This window comes from Gorilla gorilla, chromosome 22 (genome assembly GCF_029281585.2).
Source record: "Gorilla gorilla gorilla isolate KB3781 chromosome 22, NHGRI_mGorGor1-v2.1_pri, whole genome shotgun sequence".
Taxonomy (NCBI): Eukaryota; Metazoa; Chordata; class Mammalia; order Primates; family Hominidae; genus Gorilla; species Gorilla gorilla.
The window spans coordinates 30926366-30943555 of record NC_073246.2 but is presented as its reverse complement, the minus strand read 5'-3'; the positions used below and the strand labels follow the sequence as shown (position 1 = coordinate 30943555).

The following is a 17190-nucleotide window of genomic DNA, read 5'->3' as shown; positions in this document are numbered from 1 at the left end:
CCAAACAGTATGTGCTTTGGTATAAATCTCCCTTTTTTACTGCACAAAAATTCTTTACAAATGAACACATCTTACCTTGTGAAATTAAGAATATAAAACAATCAAGAACGTGGATATGAAATAAATTTTTTAATGAATTCTGTGGGTCAAAAATCAATCCTAAAGTAAAAAACAAATAATTCTGGCTCTGACAAAGATACTTGTGACAATAAAAACTTAAAAAACATGCTTAAAGCAAATGCTGTATGTCAGCCAATTAATTTAATTATGCATGGAAAGAACCTAAGAAATATCTGACCATTAGAAGGAATCACAAATGCTTTATGTTATCCCAGCAGACAGACTGAAATCTTGCTATTACAAAATGTACGACAGTAAGAACAGTGTAAGGCAGGTCTATAGTAAGCCTGGCTAGGGTTATGGGAATTACCTTAGTCTTACCATTATTGGCCATTACCTTAGTCTATGGCCTTCATCACATCTGACTAGATCATTTCTCATATCCCTTCTAATACCTTATAGTTAAACCAAAAATAGTTTCATAGTTTGCAATCAACCATAACTAATGTTACTCAGCTGTATGTAATGCTAGGTAGTATAACAAATCTAAGTATCAGCAGATAGTGTATATTAAAGAAACAAATTATTTTACCTGGCTTTGGAGTTGTAATGCCGGCTTGTTTTCTGACATAATCAACCACTTGACCCAACTGGTTTGAACTACAATACTGGACCTCATTATCACATATGTAACACCTGTGACCCAAAAATCAGAGATGAAAAATGACAAAATGACAACTAAAAAAGGGGAGACAAATAATAATTCCTGGAATCAAAGTGTATAACTGCCAACTTATTCTATTAAAGAAACCGAACGTAAAAATTCTGTTTTCCTGAAGAAGACTATGCATATTAACTCTGGTTTATTATTAATAAAATTAGCCAGAATTATGGCTGCATATAAGTAGTATGATGAAATACTCCAAACGTTTTACTTTACTGGTTATAACATTGAAGTCAAAAGATTTTTCACATATATTTTAAAATACAGAATTACACTAACAAAAATAACAACTTTTTTTTGTTTGTTTTGTTTTTTGTTTTTTTTTTGAGACAGAGTCTCGCTCTGTCGCCCAGGCTGCGTGCAGTGGCAGGATCTCGGCTCACTGCAACCTCCGCCTCCCTGGTTCACACCATTCTCCTACCTCAGCCTCCCGAGTAGCTGGGACTACAGGCGCCCACCACCATTCCCAGCTAATCTTTTTTTGTATTTTTAGTAGAGATGGGGTTTCAACGTGTTAGTCAGACAAAAGCAACAACTTTTACAATTGAAAGATGCCATTCAAGCCAGGCACGGTGGCTCATGCCTGTAATCCCAGCACTTTGGGAGGCCGAGGCATGCGGATCACAAGGGGATCACGAGGTCAGGAGTTTGAGACCAGCCTGACCAACATGGTGAAACCCCGTCTCTACTAAAAATACAAAAATTAGCCGGGCGTGGTGGTGCGTCCCTGTAATCTCAGCTACTCGGGAGTCTGAGGCAGGAGAATTGCTTAAACCTGGGATGCGGAGGTTGTGGTGAGCCGAGATCACACCACTGCACTCCAGCCTGGGCGACAGAAAGAGATTCCGTCTCAAAAAAAAAAAAGATGTCATTCAGTGAAGACTACTGTGAAAATGATTTTTAAGACGTAAAAATCTGTTTTAATGATGTTACAATGCAGCATCTATAACATACCAGACTGACATTTATTTTCATGCAAATTCATAGCCAAAATTTTATTACAATTTTATCTGAAATTTGTTCTTAGCATCCCTATCTCCACTATATGCCTTATAATATCACAAGCAAGAAAAACAAAGGGGTAAAGATTATTAAGTCTTCTATGTTACAATGTTTGTGTCTGTGCAAATGTCCAAGTAAAAGCTTCTCATAATACTGCATTCTTTAGCTTTGTGAAAGTGATGGTATTTTAAAACATACTACAAAAATTTTAAATTGCTTTCTTCTTAAACATATTTAAACATTTCCATTCTCTAATATTTCAAATAATTTCCACCCAAGAGGCAGAGGAACTGAAACTCACCATACACTCCAGTTGTCCAAACTAAGAACCAGACAGTGAGGTTCAGATCTTGGCGTCAGATAGTGCTTCAAGGCATGCTGCTCCTGAGAATTTCTGCCACAGCCCTAAAAAAATCATAATCATAAACCTCAAAGCCATAAAAATTCAGCAAGAGGGGAGAATGCATAATCTATCATAAACAAGGAAGTGGCTCATGAAATTCTGCCATTCTTACAATCTTGAAAAGAAAATGTTAGACTCTAGAATCAGTATTTTGTTACAACTTAAATATGCACAGGCAACTGAGAACATTTAAGTCAACAAGTATTTAGAAAACCATGCACTCACTAGGTGCGGTGGCTCACACCTGTAATCCCAGCACTTTGGCAGGCTGAGGCCGGGGGTGGGATCACCTGAGGTCAGGAGTTCGAGACCAGCCTGACCAACATGGTGAAACCCCATCTCTACTAAAAATACAAAAATTAGCCGGGTGTGGTGGCGCACGTCTGTAATCCCAGCTAATTAGGAGGTTGAGGCAGGAGAACTGCTTGAACTCAGGAGGCGGAGGTTGCAGTGAGCCAAGATCACACCTGGGCCTGCACTCTAGCCTGGGCAACAAGAGCAAAAACTCCATCTCAAAATAAAAAAAAAAAAAAAAGAAAACCATGCACTCAAAGTACTCTTCTTCTCCAACTTTCCAGCCCAAATTAAACCACACTAATGCAGTCAAGTCTGGTTTGGATTCCTTAACAGTCTCCTAAACATTCCCCTAACTTCAGCCTCCTTCTTCACATGCATATTCTTTCAGTTTAATGTTCCTAAAACAAAGCTCTGTTCATACACCACTCAAAAATTATGAATTGCTCTCTTAAACTCCTAATAAACAAACCTGACATCCTCTGACCCCGACATATCTCTCCAGTGTTAACTCCCACATTCTCTTATTCACATACCAAAGACCAGCTAAAAACACACTGAGCACTTTTCACAACTATGCAATTTTGTTCACATTATTCTATTTATCTAGAATCCTTTATGAACACTGCTACCTAACCAAATCCCACCCACTCTTCAAGATCTTGCTCAAAAGCCACCTCCTCCCAGAAGCCTATACTTATCTCCCAGATGAGAAAATACTGTCTCCTTCCTTTAAACAAATTCTATAAAACATGGCGTGAATTCCTAGTGGCATTCCTTATTTTTTACCTTGTACTAACGTTATTGATATTTATATCCTTTCTCACCTGGTCTATAAATCCCAAAGGCTCAAGGCAGTAGACTTAATCTATTACCAAATATTCTAGAACACAGGAGGTGGTCAAAAAACACTATTTAAACAAGTAAATGGGAGACTTTTACCTAAAAGATGTATAGGCTTATTCATAAAAGAACATGACCTAAACTTCTGCTTTCAGCTAGTCAGATCACTGCTAAGAAACATATCTTCACTGTATATCTACTGGAACCAGTCTATCAACTTTTGGATCACAGTACAACAACCGGTCGTGTTTCCATTGCAGCTAGATATATACTTTGGAGAAGAAATATACATTGGTAGTTTCTAATTCCTTAACTATGATCCCAAACACTATTCGCTTAATTTATCCCACTGAACATTTAATTACAAAATAAATGAATTAACATTTGATACTATTTTTGAAAATTACAACATCATTTGAGATCATTTGAAACATAGTTGTCTTGAGACAACAGTTAAGAATCATTAGCTAACAGTGCCAAAGGTATCTAGTGGGAAAAAAGTTAGCAGTTAATACTGACATGTCTTATTCTTACAAATTAAAAAGGTAGCACAAAAATTTGTAACACAAAATATATTCTGAAAAACTGAAATAGCAAAGTATATTCATACTCACCATATATATTTAAAAGGTTACAATTAAACCTTTCAAATACAAGTAAACAATATTCTTTTCTAACACACAGATTTTTTTAACTGACCACAATGAGATATCAGTATATAACTATCATGATGGCTAAAATAAAAAACTGTGACAATTGTAAATGCTGGCAAAAATGAAGAAAAAGTGAAAGTGAATCATTCATACACTGCTAGTAAGAATATAAAAGGTAGAGTCACTGTGAAAAAACAGTTTGGCAGTTTCTTTAAAAACTAAACACTAAATTGCCATAGGACCCAGCAATTGCACTCTTGGACATTTATCCTAGAGAAATGAAATCTAAGTTCACACAAAAACGTGTACACAAATGTTAACAGCAGCTTTATTTGTAATCACCAAAAAATGGGATCAGCCCAGATGTTGTCGTTCGACAGGTAAACAGTAAAAACAAGCTGTTGTACATATATGCCATAAAATATGCTCAGTAATAAAAAAAGAGCAAACTTGATACACACAGCTTTGATAAATCTTTGGGTGATTATGCTGAGTGAAAAAGCCAATCCTGGCTGGGCACGGTGGCTCACACCTATCATCTTAGCACTTTGGGAGGCCCAGGGGGGTAGATCACTCGAGCCCAGGAGTTCAAGACCAGCCTGGGCAGTATACCAAAACCGCATCTTTACAAAAAATACAAAAATTAGCCAGGAGTGGTGGCATGCAGGTGTAGTCCCAGCTACTCAGGAGGCTGAGGTGGGAGGATCACTTGAGCCTGGGAGGTGAAGGCTGCCGTGAGCCGTGATTATACCACTGAACTCCAGCCTGGGTGAGAGAGTGAGACCCTGCCTCAAAAAAAGAAAAAAGCAAAAGCCAATCCCCAAATGTTGCACACTGTATGACTCCATTTACATAACATTTTTGATGAAATGACTAAATTTAGAAATACAGAATAGAATGGTAGTTGCCAGGGGCTGCAGAGAGTGGTGGCAGTAGGGAGGTGGGTATGATTATACAAGGGCAACACAAGAGATCCCTGTGATGTTCAACTATTTAGTATCGTGACTGTGGTGGTGAATAATCTACACAGGTGACAAAAGTGTACAGAATGTAATACACATGTACACATACACACATGCACAAAAAAAGAAGTCAAACTCAGGAGATCTGATTGCGATTGGTGTGTTGCTTCAATCTCAATATCCTGGTTGTGATATTATACTCATTTTGTAAAATGTTACCACTGGGGGACTCTGAGCAAAATGCATAGGGATTTCTCTGTATTATTTGTTAGATCTGCACATGATCTATAATAACCTCAATAAGATTTTCAATTTGAAAACGTGAAAAAAAAAAAAAAATCCGGGCTGGGCGCAGTGGCTCACGCCTGTATTCCTAGCACTTTGAGGGAGCCAAGGTGAGTGGATCACTTGAAATCAGGAGTTTGAGACCAGCCTGGCCAACATGGCAAAACCCTGTCTCTACTAAAAATACAAAACTCAGCCGGGCGTGGTGGCGCACACCTGTAATTCCAGCTACTTGGAGACTGAGGCAGGAAAACTGCTTGAACCTGGGAGGTGGAGGCTGCCTTGAGCCAAGATTGTGCCACTGCACTCCAGCCTGGGTGACAGAGTGAGACCCCATCTCAAAAAAACAACAAAAAACTGGCTGTCTGCCTGATCTTGAAGCCTCATGACTTCATGACTACTGCCTAGTAGCCCAATTTCCTAACATATAAGCTTAACTTGCCACCACTAAGGGTAACTGAGAGACCCTGACTTTAGTACCACGGTAATAACTGTGAGCTGGTAGAGTAGATACCGTGATGTGCCAGCCAGACATGCCCTCACTGCCAAAGATCAAGGTACTACTCATTCCCCCAGGTGCTGAGAACGTGGCCGGCTGAGAGCTCACAGTCTAGTCCATCCATCCCCAGGAATCAGTCTCAACAAAAGGGAGCTGCCTTGCCCAAGGTTACTTCCTGCTCTATGGGCAGGCCACATCCAATGACTGGTCTACGCACAGGTAGAAAGGTCTAGCTCCTTGCCTCAATTCAGGCAAGAGATCACTGTGGGATTGGCTGAGACCCTGTTGCCACTGCCTCTGCATTCAACTTCTCCCTATGCTTAATCTTGCTTCCCTTACTTTTACTGGTGTGGTACCAGAGAACACTCCACCACCTATACACACATCTCAGACTCAGAACTGGTTCTCCAGAGAACATGATCTATGTTACTAGTATCCTTTTATCCATACTGTACTTTCAGGTAATACCTTCTAAAGTAAGTTCAAAGAGTTTTCTAAAATCCCATATTGATCTTAAAACGTAAGCATACCTGATGGCCACATTTAAGACACAGCCAAACTGAAGGCTTTTCTTCTGTTTCTTCTTCAGCTTTATCTTTCACTTTATTGTCAGTCTTACAGTCTTGGCAGATATTCCATTCCACATTCACTAAAGCCTTTTTCAAATTACCTTGTTCCAATCCTTTTCTAATGTGTCTGCACACAGGTTCTATTAAAACAAATAATAGGAATAAACAAGGAATATATAAGGTCAAAAATGACTTTCTTCGGTTAATCTCAAAACTTACCCTTGATTCACATTTCAAAAATGAAATTTACTCTATAAACTGTTAAGATATTCTGAACTTAAAATTGTTTGATATTTGAATAATATGAGATAAATACGTGAGAAAGAGATTTGACACAAATTTGTGAAGTTTCGCTTTCTTGAAGTCCTAAATATAACCACCACTGTCCCCCACTACAAATTCATTTCAATTTATTTGGCTATTTCCTTTAAATTAAGGCCCTTTATCATATTTATGATTCTCTTTATCTTTAAAGATTTGTAGAAAACGTCCTTCATTCAGTCAATAATACACCTACTATAGGGCAGGCACTGTGCTAGACGCTCAGGAGCCCAAAATTGACCAAGTCACAGCTGTTTTCTTTGAGTAGCTCACATTCTGGAAGGAAAGGCAGCTAAATAAATTAATGTATAAGAATCTCCGAAACATGGTATAGCAGCACAAGCAAAGAAGGCTAAAGTCACCAAAAGTTTCACAGGGGACGTAACATCTGTGCAATCCTAGAAGATAATAATAGTAATAAAAATTGCTGATATTAATTAAATATGTCCTATGAACTTTGTTAAATGTTTTGAATACATTATCCCATTTAATCCTTACAATCACCCTAGAAGACACTATTATTCCCAATGACAAATGAGAAAACTAAGATTTAGTGCCCACATAACTACTGAGTATCTATGCCAGAATTTAGACTCAAGTCTTTCAGACTTCATAGCTCACACTTTAAACTGCGACCTCAGGGAGTGAAGGGCAATCTGAAAATGCCAATGCCAAGAACAAAAACATGTAAAAGTGCATGCTGTCTCCCCAGATGATGGAGTTACACAATGTGCAAAAATGAGCAGTTGAACCTGAGGCTGAAAACTCTGTTGGGGCCAAGATAAGTAAAGAGCTTTGCAAACCACTCTACAGTGCTAAGTTGTTTCAGGAACGCTGGAGGTTTAGAAACTAGTCAAGCGGCATAATTAGCTTTATGTCCAATGATCTTGCACCAAGAAAAGAAATATAAATGCAAATGGGATCAGGTGGAAAAACTACCAAATCTCAGTAGTCAAAGAAATACAAACTAGAAAAAGAAGGTACCCTTTTTTTTTTTTTTTTTTTTTTGAGACAGAGTCTTGCTCTGTTGCCCAGGCTGGAGTGCAGTGGCGCAATCTCGGCTCACTGCAAGCTCCGCCTCCCAGGTTCACGCCATTCTGCCTCAGCCTTCCAAGTAGCTGGGACTACAGGCGAATGCCACCACGCCCAGCTAATTTTTTGTATGTTTAGTAGAGACAGGGTTTCACCATGTTAGCCAGGATGGTCTCGATCTCCTGACCTCGTGATCTGCCCACCTTGGCCTCCCAGAGTGCTGGGATTACAGGCGTGAGCCACCACACCCGGTCAGAAGGTACCCTTTTTTAACTATCAAATCAGCACAGATGTTTACAGATGATACTAACCAGTGCTGATGAAGGTTCAGGGAAATGGGCACTTTACTACGCTAATAGGGGGCCTGGAAATTAGTAAAACACTTCTGGATGGCAATTTAGCAACAGAATCAAAAGAGTCTTAAAAATGTTTACACCCTTCGATTCAAAAATTATATATGTGTATTAGGAAAATATTTGGATGTACACAGAGATTTAGCTATAAAGTTGTTTACTACTGAGCCATTCATAATACTAAAAAGTTAAAGATTACCTAAATCTGTAACAGTAGAAAATTATCTAAATAAATTATGAAATATGCATCCATGGTCTTTGCTAAATGCAATAATATGCCATTAAAAATGTTGTTGAAGGTCGGGCGTGGTGGCTCAAGCCTGTAATCCCAGCACTTTGGGATGCTGAGGAAGCGGATCACTTGAGGTCAGGAGTTCAAGACCAGCCTGGTCAACATGGTGAAACCCTGTCTCTACTAAAAATACAAAAATTAGCTGGGTGTGGTGGAGCACACCTGTAATCCCAGCTACTCATGAGGCTGAGACAGGAGAATCGCTTGAACCCTCAAGGCAAAGGCTGCAGTGAGCTGAGATCACGCTACTGCACTCCAGCCTGGGCAACAGAGCCAGACTCCGTCTCAGAAAAAAAAACAAAAAAGATGTAGAAAGTCAGGTGCAGTGGCTCTCACGTGTAATCCCAGCACTTTTGGAGGCCGAGGCAGGCGGATCACTTGAGGCCAGGAGTTCAAGACCAGCCTGACCAACACAGGGAAACCCCGTCTCTATTAAAAAAAAAAAAAAAAATTAGCTGGCTGTGGTGGGATGTGTCTGTAATCCCAGCTACTCAGAGGCTAAGGCACGAGAGAACCGTTTGAACCTGGGAGGCGGAGGTTGCAGTGAGCTGAGATTGCACCACTGCACTCCAGCCTGGGCAACAGAGCGAGATTCTTTCTCAAAAAAAAAAAAAAAGTAGAAGACTATTAAATGACATATAGATGCAAACATTATATTAAAATGCAGATAATATAACAATAATATGCAGCTTTATACCATTTTTACATTTTAAAACATATTCATTTAGCGATATAAACATTAAAGATTCAATCAATGAAATATACCTAAAGTTTCAGAGGAATCATCGATTGGAACAGTTTTTCCCTTTGTCCGTTTCTTTCCCATGTTGGCACTTTATGGATTACTTACTGACACAAAATAACAATCTAGAAAACAAGATAAAGTTAGCTTGACCAAAAAAAAAAGTATGTCTTATATTTCTCTAGGAGACAGTAATATAACTAAGCCACGTATATTATGCATGTCTATCACACTGCAATTTACAAAGACCAATCACAAATAATCATCTAATTTTCAACAGGAACTCAAGTAGATAGAATAGTTATCTCCCATTTTTCATGGCATAGGAAAGTAATTCTTACCAAGCTTAAGAGGTTTTCAATATATGTAAAGGTCAGGAGAGAACCTTGGTCATCTTACACAGATCTTGAACAGTCTCAGAACTTGATACTCTTAGGAAGGTGACTCCTCACTACATACATGTGAAATAATGGCGGCACTTTAATCAGAAAACTGATTTGCTTTCCTTCTAAGCTACCTTTCTTAGCTCTGCAGTCTATGCAAATTAAACTGATAATTTCTCTAATAAAAATTAAAAATAATTCTAACAACCTCCTGAAGGGAGTTAGAAAATTTCCAAAATGGCTTCAAAGCCAAATACAAAAAGTGATACACAGTTGTACATTTTCCACACCAGGATTTCCTATGCGTATCAGCTAAATGAAAACTGATTACAACTGCATTCTCAACTATTTACATTATTATATTATTGCCAAAACCGCTTTGGAAGGCTATGACAAATCTAGCTGCACATCAAATCTTCACTTTTTTAGTCAACAATTCAAACTTAGAAAACATGAAAAGTGCTAAAAGTACATACAGGTCTACCTAATTATATAGAATTATAGATTTTAGAAATAAATACAAAAAATAGCACCCAAGTTCTTGCCTCCAATCCAACTCACTCTAATCGGTGTGGGAGTTCAGCACTAGATTCATCTCCCAGTTATGCCATTTTTATCATATCATTCTCTTGATTGAAAGCATTTAACAGCTTCCCGGACCACACTCCCTAAACTTTGCACTCACAGGCCTTTATAAATTCGGCCCCAATGCTCGGCTAATCCTGACTCTCTATTACACCTCAACAACAACAAAAAAAACCACTAAAGTTATAACTATATAGTGCTTTTGATCTTCAAAGCCCTTTCACAAACATTATCACATCGGATTTTCATAACAACACTTTAAATAGAGGCATTTCACTCAAGGAGAAAAGTCAGGAAAAAAAATGGTGAAAGATCACACAAACGATGAGCTAAAAGGCAGATGTTGTCTGGGTGCGGTGGCTCACGCCTGTAATCCCAACACTTTGAGAGATCGAGGTGGGAGGATGGCTTGAGGCCAGAAGTTCAAGACTAGCCTGGGCAACAAAGCGACACACTCTCTCTCTACAAAAAAAAAAAAAAGGTAAAATGCAGATGTTTGGGTTTCAAGACCACCACTTTTTACCTGCCAATCAAGTCCGTCTCTTTTTTTTTTTTTTTTGAGACGGAGTCTTGCTCTGTCACCCAGGCTGGAGTGCAGTGGCACGATCTCGGCTCACTGCAACCTCTGCCGCCCGGGTTCAAGTGCTTCTCCTGCCTCAGCCTCCCGAATAGCTGGGATTACAGACGCTCACCACCACACCCGGCTAATTTTTGTATTTTTAGTAGAGACGGGGTTTCACCATCTTGGCCACGCTGGTCTGAACTCCTGACCTCGTGATCCACCTGCCTTGGCCTCCCAAAGTGCTGGGATTACAGGCGTGAGCCACAGCACCTGGCCAAGTCCGTCTCTTGTACTCCACTCCAAAACACTTTGTACCCTCCCCGCCTTGATGTCTTTGATTTCTAGCTGTAATATTCTATCTAAATCTTACCAATCTTGCAAGCTCTCCATTTCAAGGAAGTCTTAGACAATCATTCTACTCTAAATAAACCTCTCCACTGAACTTCCCCAGTATTTATGGTATGCTCTAGTCATCTTGTCCCCTTATCCCATATTCTAGTGAATTTCTTAAATCTTTAATCTGAGTTTACGTTATTTCTCTAAGCAGAATCTAAAGTTCTTAGAAAAATAAATGGTTTCAAGCATAGTTTTGGAACTGCCTATAATATCTAGCATAATGTTAGTACATAGCAGGTCCTGAAGAAATACTTCTTGCATTGAAATAGAAAAATAGAATAGTACCTGAGGCATAAAGGATGATTACAAGGTGCAAAGGTAGGTACATAAGAATGAAGCAAACAAGTTCTGGTGAAAAAGAAAAGGGTGAAAAATGAGAAGTCAGAAGTCTGCAGTAGTGAAGACAGACAGCACTAGTAAATCTGGTTTGAGGATTGCAGCAGCTTAGACTCCATAGGAAAACTTGAAAGACGAATTGTTAATTACCGCAGGCAGAGGACATAGAGGGGTCACTCCAGTGCTGCGGAAAGAGCCTCAGTAAAGTTCTGACAACTATAAAGGCAACTAATGAGTCATGAGGAGAGCATATTGTGACTTCCATCAGCTATAAAACATCAATAAACTTAATACACTTTTCAAGTAGTGTCATTGGATGAGCATTAACGTCTTAGTGAAATGACTCTTCGCAGGACTCCATACAAAATCTAAATCAAAGATAGTCTTGCCGGTTCTCATATTATTCCAAGTCTCTTCACTCTCTGCCCTCCCAGTCTTCCCCTGCCTACTCGGTTCCATTAAAAATGTAAGCGTGTGGAAAACTTTGTCAGCAGGTGTTAACGTGGCTTTCAAGTTTTGCGTATATCAATCCTCTCCTAGGTATAGTCAATTGGATAAGTGACAGATCCTGCTTTTCCTACCAGCCGTATGAACACGGCTGCAAATCCAGCTCCAACCCACAGGGTAGTCCCTGCCACGCGCCACCCACCCATTTGCTCGGCGCCTGCCACACCTTCCCTCTCCTCCCCTTCTAAGTGCTCCGATCCCACGGGGAAACCTCGGGGTCCACGGGGTCGAGAAGGCCGCCAGCAGCGGCATCTCATTGGCCAGCTTCTGGAACTGACAGGAGATGCAGCCAATGAGATCGCAGTACCGGAAAGTAGCCGGGTTACGCGCTTAAGGAGAGGGGCCTTCAAGAAGAGAACGAAGTTGGGGCGGAAAACATGAGCTCTCCCAGCGCAGGAAGCCAGGCGAGCGACGACTGCCAGGCAGTGGGACCAGAACTCACCCACGGCGACAGAGCCCATAACTGCATCCCCTCATGGGCCTTTGGGCTGGGCAGCCAGCTCCGTCTTCCTCCTGGTGACGAATTGAGAGCGACGGAGTCGAAGCCAGAGTGACCCCTAGAAAGCAACAACTTCCGGAACGCGGCATTATGGGAAGTGGCTAGGCCACCGCCACCACCACCCCACCCCCACCTCCCGGGACCATCGGCTCTGAAGCTAGTAAATCTGCGCCTGCGTGCGGCTTGCGGCGGATATTCGGGTTTAGGGGTTTGGTTGTCAATGGGTTTTCTCGTCTCTGACATAACCACGAAGTTATATAAATGCTTCTGAAGTGTGGGCATCCGGTGGTGGTCTGAGCCTTGGAGTTTCCTAGATGGTTACCTTTCTGGAACACATTATATTTGGATCTAAGAGGGGGAACGCTTAAATTTGTTTCCGTAATTCTGTCCTGTCGACTTCTAAAACTGAGTACCTAAGTTGTCTTGAATTTACCTTCCTGCACCATGTCAGAATAAAAAACGCAGCGAGTGATTTTTTGTTTGAGACGGAATATCCCTCTGTCGCCCAGGCTGGAGTGCATTCTTCTGCCTCAGCCTCCCGAGTAGCTGGGACTACAGGCGCACGCCACCACGCCCGGCTAAAATTTTTGTATTTTTAGTAGAGACGGGGTTTCACCAATTGGCCAGGCTGGTCTCCAACTCCTGACCTTGTGATGCGCCCGCCTCGGCCTCCCAAAGTGCTGGGATTATAGGCGTGAGCCACCGCGCCCGGCCGCGAGAGTGAATTTTTAAAGCAAAACCGAAAGACGGTGTCAGATAAATTGCGGGAGAGGAGGGGATTTTCAAATATTTACTGTCCATTCTTTGAAAATTTGTAAGTGCGAGCCCTGGCGCGGTGGCTCACCCCTGTAATCCCAACACTGGGAGGCCGAGGCGGGTGGATCACGTGAGGTCAGGAGTTCGAGACCAGCCTGGCCAACGTGGTGAAATCCCGTCTCTACTAAAAATACAAAAAATTAGTCGGTCGTGGTGGCGGGCGCCTGTAATCCCAGCTATTCGGGAGGCTAAGGGGGAGAATCGCTTGAAGTCTGGAGGCAGAGGTTGCAATGAGCCAAGATCACTCCATTGCACTCCAGCCTGGGCAACAAGAGCAAAACTCCCTCTCAAAAAGAAAAAAAGAGAATATGTAAGTGCACACTTTGTGCCAAGCCTTTCCTCAAATGAATTAAACATAGGCCTCTCTGCCCTGGAGTCTTAGTTTAGTAGAGAAGATAGTAATCGCTACCGTGGGGGTCGGGGGAGTTGCAGATAGCTATAGAAAAATAGATATGTAAACAGGTAATTCACCATAAAAGAACAATTGGTCATAAAATAAATGTCCATCCTTACTAATCAGATAAAAGGAGTTTAAGATGGTGGCATACTAACCACCAGAGTAACATTTGGTTAAATTTGGGGGAAAACTAGCTCTCTTGCTTTTTACTGCTGAGATAATTTTTGTTTTATTTTATTTACTTATTTATTTATTTATTTATTATTTATTTATTTATTTATTTATTGAGACCGGGTTGCACTCTGTTACCCAGGCTGGAGTGCAGTGGCACGACCTCAGCTCACTGCAACCTCCACCTCCCGATTCTCCCACCTCACCCTCCCCAGTGGCTGGGATTATAGGCACGTGCCACCCCACCACACCTAGCTAACTTTTGTATTTTTTTGGTAGAGGCAGGGTTTCAGCATATTGGCCAGGCTGGTCTTGAACTCCTGGCTTCAAGTGATCCACCTGCCTCGGCCTCCCAAAATGCTGGATTACAGGCGTAAGCCACCGGACCCGGCTTAGTTTCATCTTTCTCTGTATTCTGACAACATTATGACATTACAGTCCAAGAGATATTGGGCTGGTCCTTGTTTGGTCTCTGGTGATTTAGATGAGGCAGGACTGAGCCCCCACGAATGTATTATCTCAAAAAGTTAGTAGCAGCTACTGTGCAAAGTTCGAAGGCCCAAGTCAAATCCTGGGCGTATCCACGGATGTGTGGTAGGGCATAGGCTGCAGCTCTCATGCAAAAAAGAACAGGAGTGGGATGAGATAATTTTTTAAAGCTTTCTTCTCCAAGCTCCAGAAATGCAGGCTTTTTGCCCCCACGCATTTTAAAACAGAGCCTTAGGGTCATTGTACCACGTGCTTCCTGTCTGAAAGCCTCTTCCCCCTGATCTTCCAGGGTTGGTATCTTATTGTCATTCTGTTCACACCTTATTTTTAATTTACTTATTTTAGAGACAGGGTCTGGCTTTGTAGCCCAGGCTGAAGTGCAGTCATAGTTCACTGTAACCTTGAATTCCTGAGCTCAAGTGATCCTCATGCCTCAGCCTCGCGCAGCTGGTACTGCAAGTGTGTGCCACCTCATCAGCTAACTTTTTTTTTTTTTTTTTTTGAAATCACCGTGTCTCTACAAAAGCCTGCTGCCCAGGCTGGTCTCAAACTCCTGACCTCAAGCGATACTCCAGCCTCAGCCTCCCAAAGCACTAGGATTCCAGGTGTGAGTCACCGCACTTAGCTTCTATACATGCCTTAAAAGTCACTTCCTTCCAGTTACAGGGCAATCTAAGTAACACAGTCATCTGATCACTCACATCACCTTACTTTACTTCTCTGCCCAGCAATTTATCCACTATCTGGTAATTTTCTTTTCTTTTTTTTTTTTTTGAGACAGAGTCTCACTCTGTTGCCCAGGCTGGAGTGCAGTGGTGCAGTTACAGCTCACTGCAGCCTCAACCTCCCAGGCTCAGGCAATTCTCCTACCTCAGCCTCCTGAGTAGCTGGGACTACAGGCCTACAGGCACACGCCCCCACACCTGGCTAATTTTTGTGTTTTTTGTAGAGTTAGGGGTCTGTCTCTGTTGCCCAAGCTGGTCTCAAACCCTGGGCTCAAGTGATCCTCCTTGGTCTCCCAAAGTGCTGGGATTATAGGCATGAGCTATCATACCCAGCCATAATTTTCTTTTTTTTTCTTCTCTTTTTTGAGACGCAGTTTTGCTCTTGTTGCCCAGGCTGGAGTGCAATGGCGCGATCTCGGCTCACCACAACCTCCGCCTCCCAGGTTCAAGCAGTTCTCCTGCCTCAGCCTCCCCAGTAGCTAGGATTACAGGCATGCACCACCATGTCCAGCTAATTTTTGTATTTTTAGTAGAGACGGGGTTTCTTCATGTTGGTCAGGCTGGTTTTGAACTCCCAACCTCAGGTAATCTGCCCGCCTTGGCCTCCCAAAGTGCTGGGATTACAGGCATGAGCCACCGTGCCCGGCCCATAATTTTATTTTTACCTTTATGTTTAGCCCTCTTCATACATACACAGAAATGTGCAAATATAAGCTCTTTGAGAGATGTAACATCTTTGTCTTGTTCATGGCTATAATTAGTACCTGGAAGTGCCTGGAATATAGTAAGTGCTCGATAAATATTTATTGAAAAGAAAGTCATGAGTAATAAAGTGCTATATAAGAACGTTCACAGCAGCTTTATTTATAATAGCCAAAAAACTGAAGACAGCCCAGGTTTCTATCAAAACAAGAATGGAACTGGTATATTCATATGATGGAATACTACTGAGCAATCAAAAGAAAGTGATACACATGATATCAGATGAAAATATTACCCTGAGTGAAAGAACCCTTACACAAAAATATCTATTGCATGACTCCAACCATATGACGTTCTAGAACAAGAAAAATAAGTATGGTGGGGAAAAAATCAGAACAGTGGTTACCTTTGGGGAGAACTGGTTGGGAACTAAGAAAGGGCATGAAAGAACTTTCTAGGGTGATGGTAACGTTCTATATGTTAATATGGCTTGAGTTCCATAGGCGTGTGCATTTAAAAACTGATGTGTATTTAAGGTATGCATTTCATTTTTACCTTAAAAAAATCCTTAATTTGAACTCCAATGATGTGCATTAAAGGTACTTAGAAGCGTACTGTCTGCAGTTTACTTTTAAATGTATGAAAACAGATAGATTGATGAGGTACGTGACAAAGCTGGTAGAGTAAAATTCTGTACTCTCCAGGTCAGTGTTTTTCAACCTCAACACTACCAACATTTTGGACCAGCAAATTCGTTGTTGTCGGGGGATGTCCTGTTCATTGTAGGAAGTTGAGGAGCATCCCTGTGCTCTACCTACCCCATGCCAATACCATCCTTCCAGTTGTGACAACCCAAAATGTCTTCAGACACTGCTAAATAGAGGGGAAATCCATCCTTCCCCTTCTCTTGAGGTCTGCTCCACTGTAAAATTCTCTCCACTTCGCTTTACACTTGAATTTTTTCATAATAAATGTTGGAGGAAAAAATTAATTATGACATTGAAAAACGCTCATGAAACACCATGCAGAAGACGTAGTTTATGAAGATCTACAATACATACTGTCGTATTTTTGTTTAAAAAAAAAAAGTGGAGGGGAGACATAGCAGTGATATTTAGTATTGCTAAATGTCATTGTTTACAAATCTTATCTATGACATTTCTAAAATGAATATTATAAAGTGTATTGCATATAGTTGGATTGGGAAGAAAAACATTTCTAATTATTCTCCTGTCAGCTTCTCCTTCAAACTACCCTTTTATTAACAGGGATAAATATGCATTCACACGGTTCCTCCCAGCTTGGTTAATGGGCAAGAACACCTAAGATAGCCAAGGCCACCATGCATCCAGGCTCACATCTCCCTAATTGCCCTCCTCCATGATTCAGGGACAAGGAGGATCACCATCGTGTGGGAAGATACTAGAAATGTAGAATTTGGAACCCCACCCCTACCTACGGAATCCTGATCTGCACTTCAACAGGATCCTCGAACTATTCCTAGGCACGTTCGAGTTTGAGGAACATTAACGGACCAATTCTTTGTCCCTGAAAAGTGCCCGTTATAGAGGCGGCCGCTGGGAAATGA

At 41.2% G+C, this 17190-nt stretch overlaps 1 protein-coding gene across 8 annotated transcripts in view; it reads right to left on the bottom strand.

Moving 5' to 3' along the window:
* Positions 1-12470, bottom strand: part of USP16 (ubiquitin specific peptidase 16) — a 29933-nt gene extending 17463 nt beyond the window's left edge. For 2 of the 8 annotated variants that reach the window (XM_055373846.2, XM_063702737.1), the window contains exons 1-7: positions 12246-12367; positions 11246-11308; positions 9376-10464; positions 9058-9159; positions 6256-6434; positions 2088-2191; positions 653-756 (exon numbers count right to left, since the gene is read on the bottom strand). In XM_055373846.2, the coding sequence (XP_055229821.1) occupies positions 653-756; positions 2088-2191; positions 6256-6434; positions 9058-9118 (448 nt within the window). In that variant the 5' untranslated portion in view covers positions 9119-9159; positions 9376-10464; positions 11246-11308; positions 12246-12367. Of the gene's footprint in view, positions 1-652; positions 757-2087; positions 2192-6255; positions 6435-9057; positions 9160-9375; positions 10465-11245; positions 11309-11945; positions 12201-12245 lie in introns of those variants that run through there. The other 6 variants (XM_055373847.2, XM_063702733.1, XM_063702736.1 and 3 more) reach the window with 6 other exon arrangements.
* Between the last annotated feature and the right edge of the window lie 4720 nt (positions 12471-17190).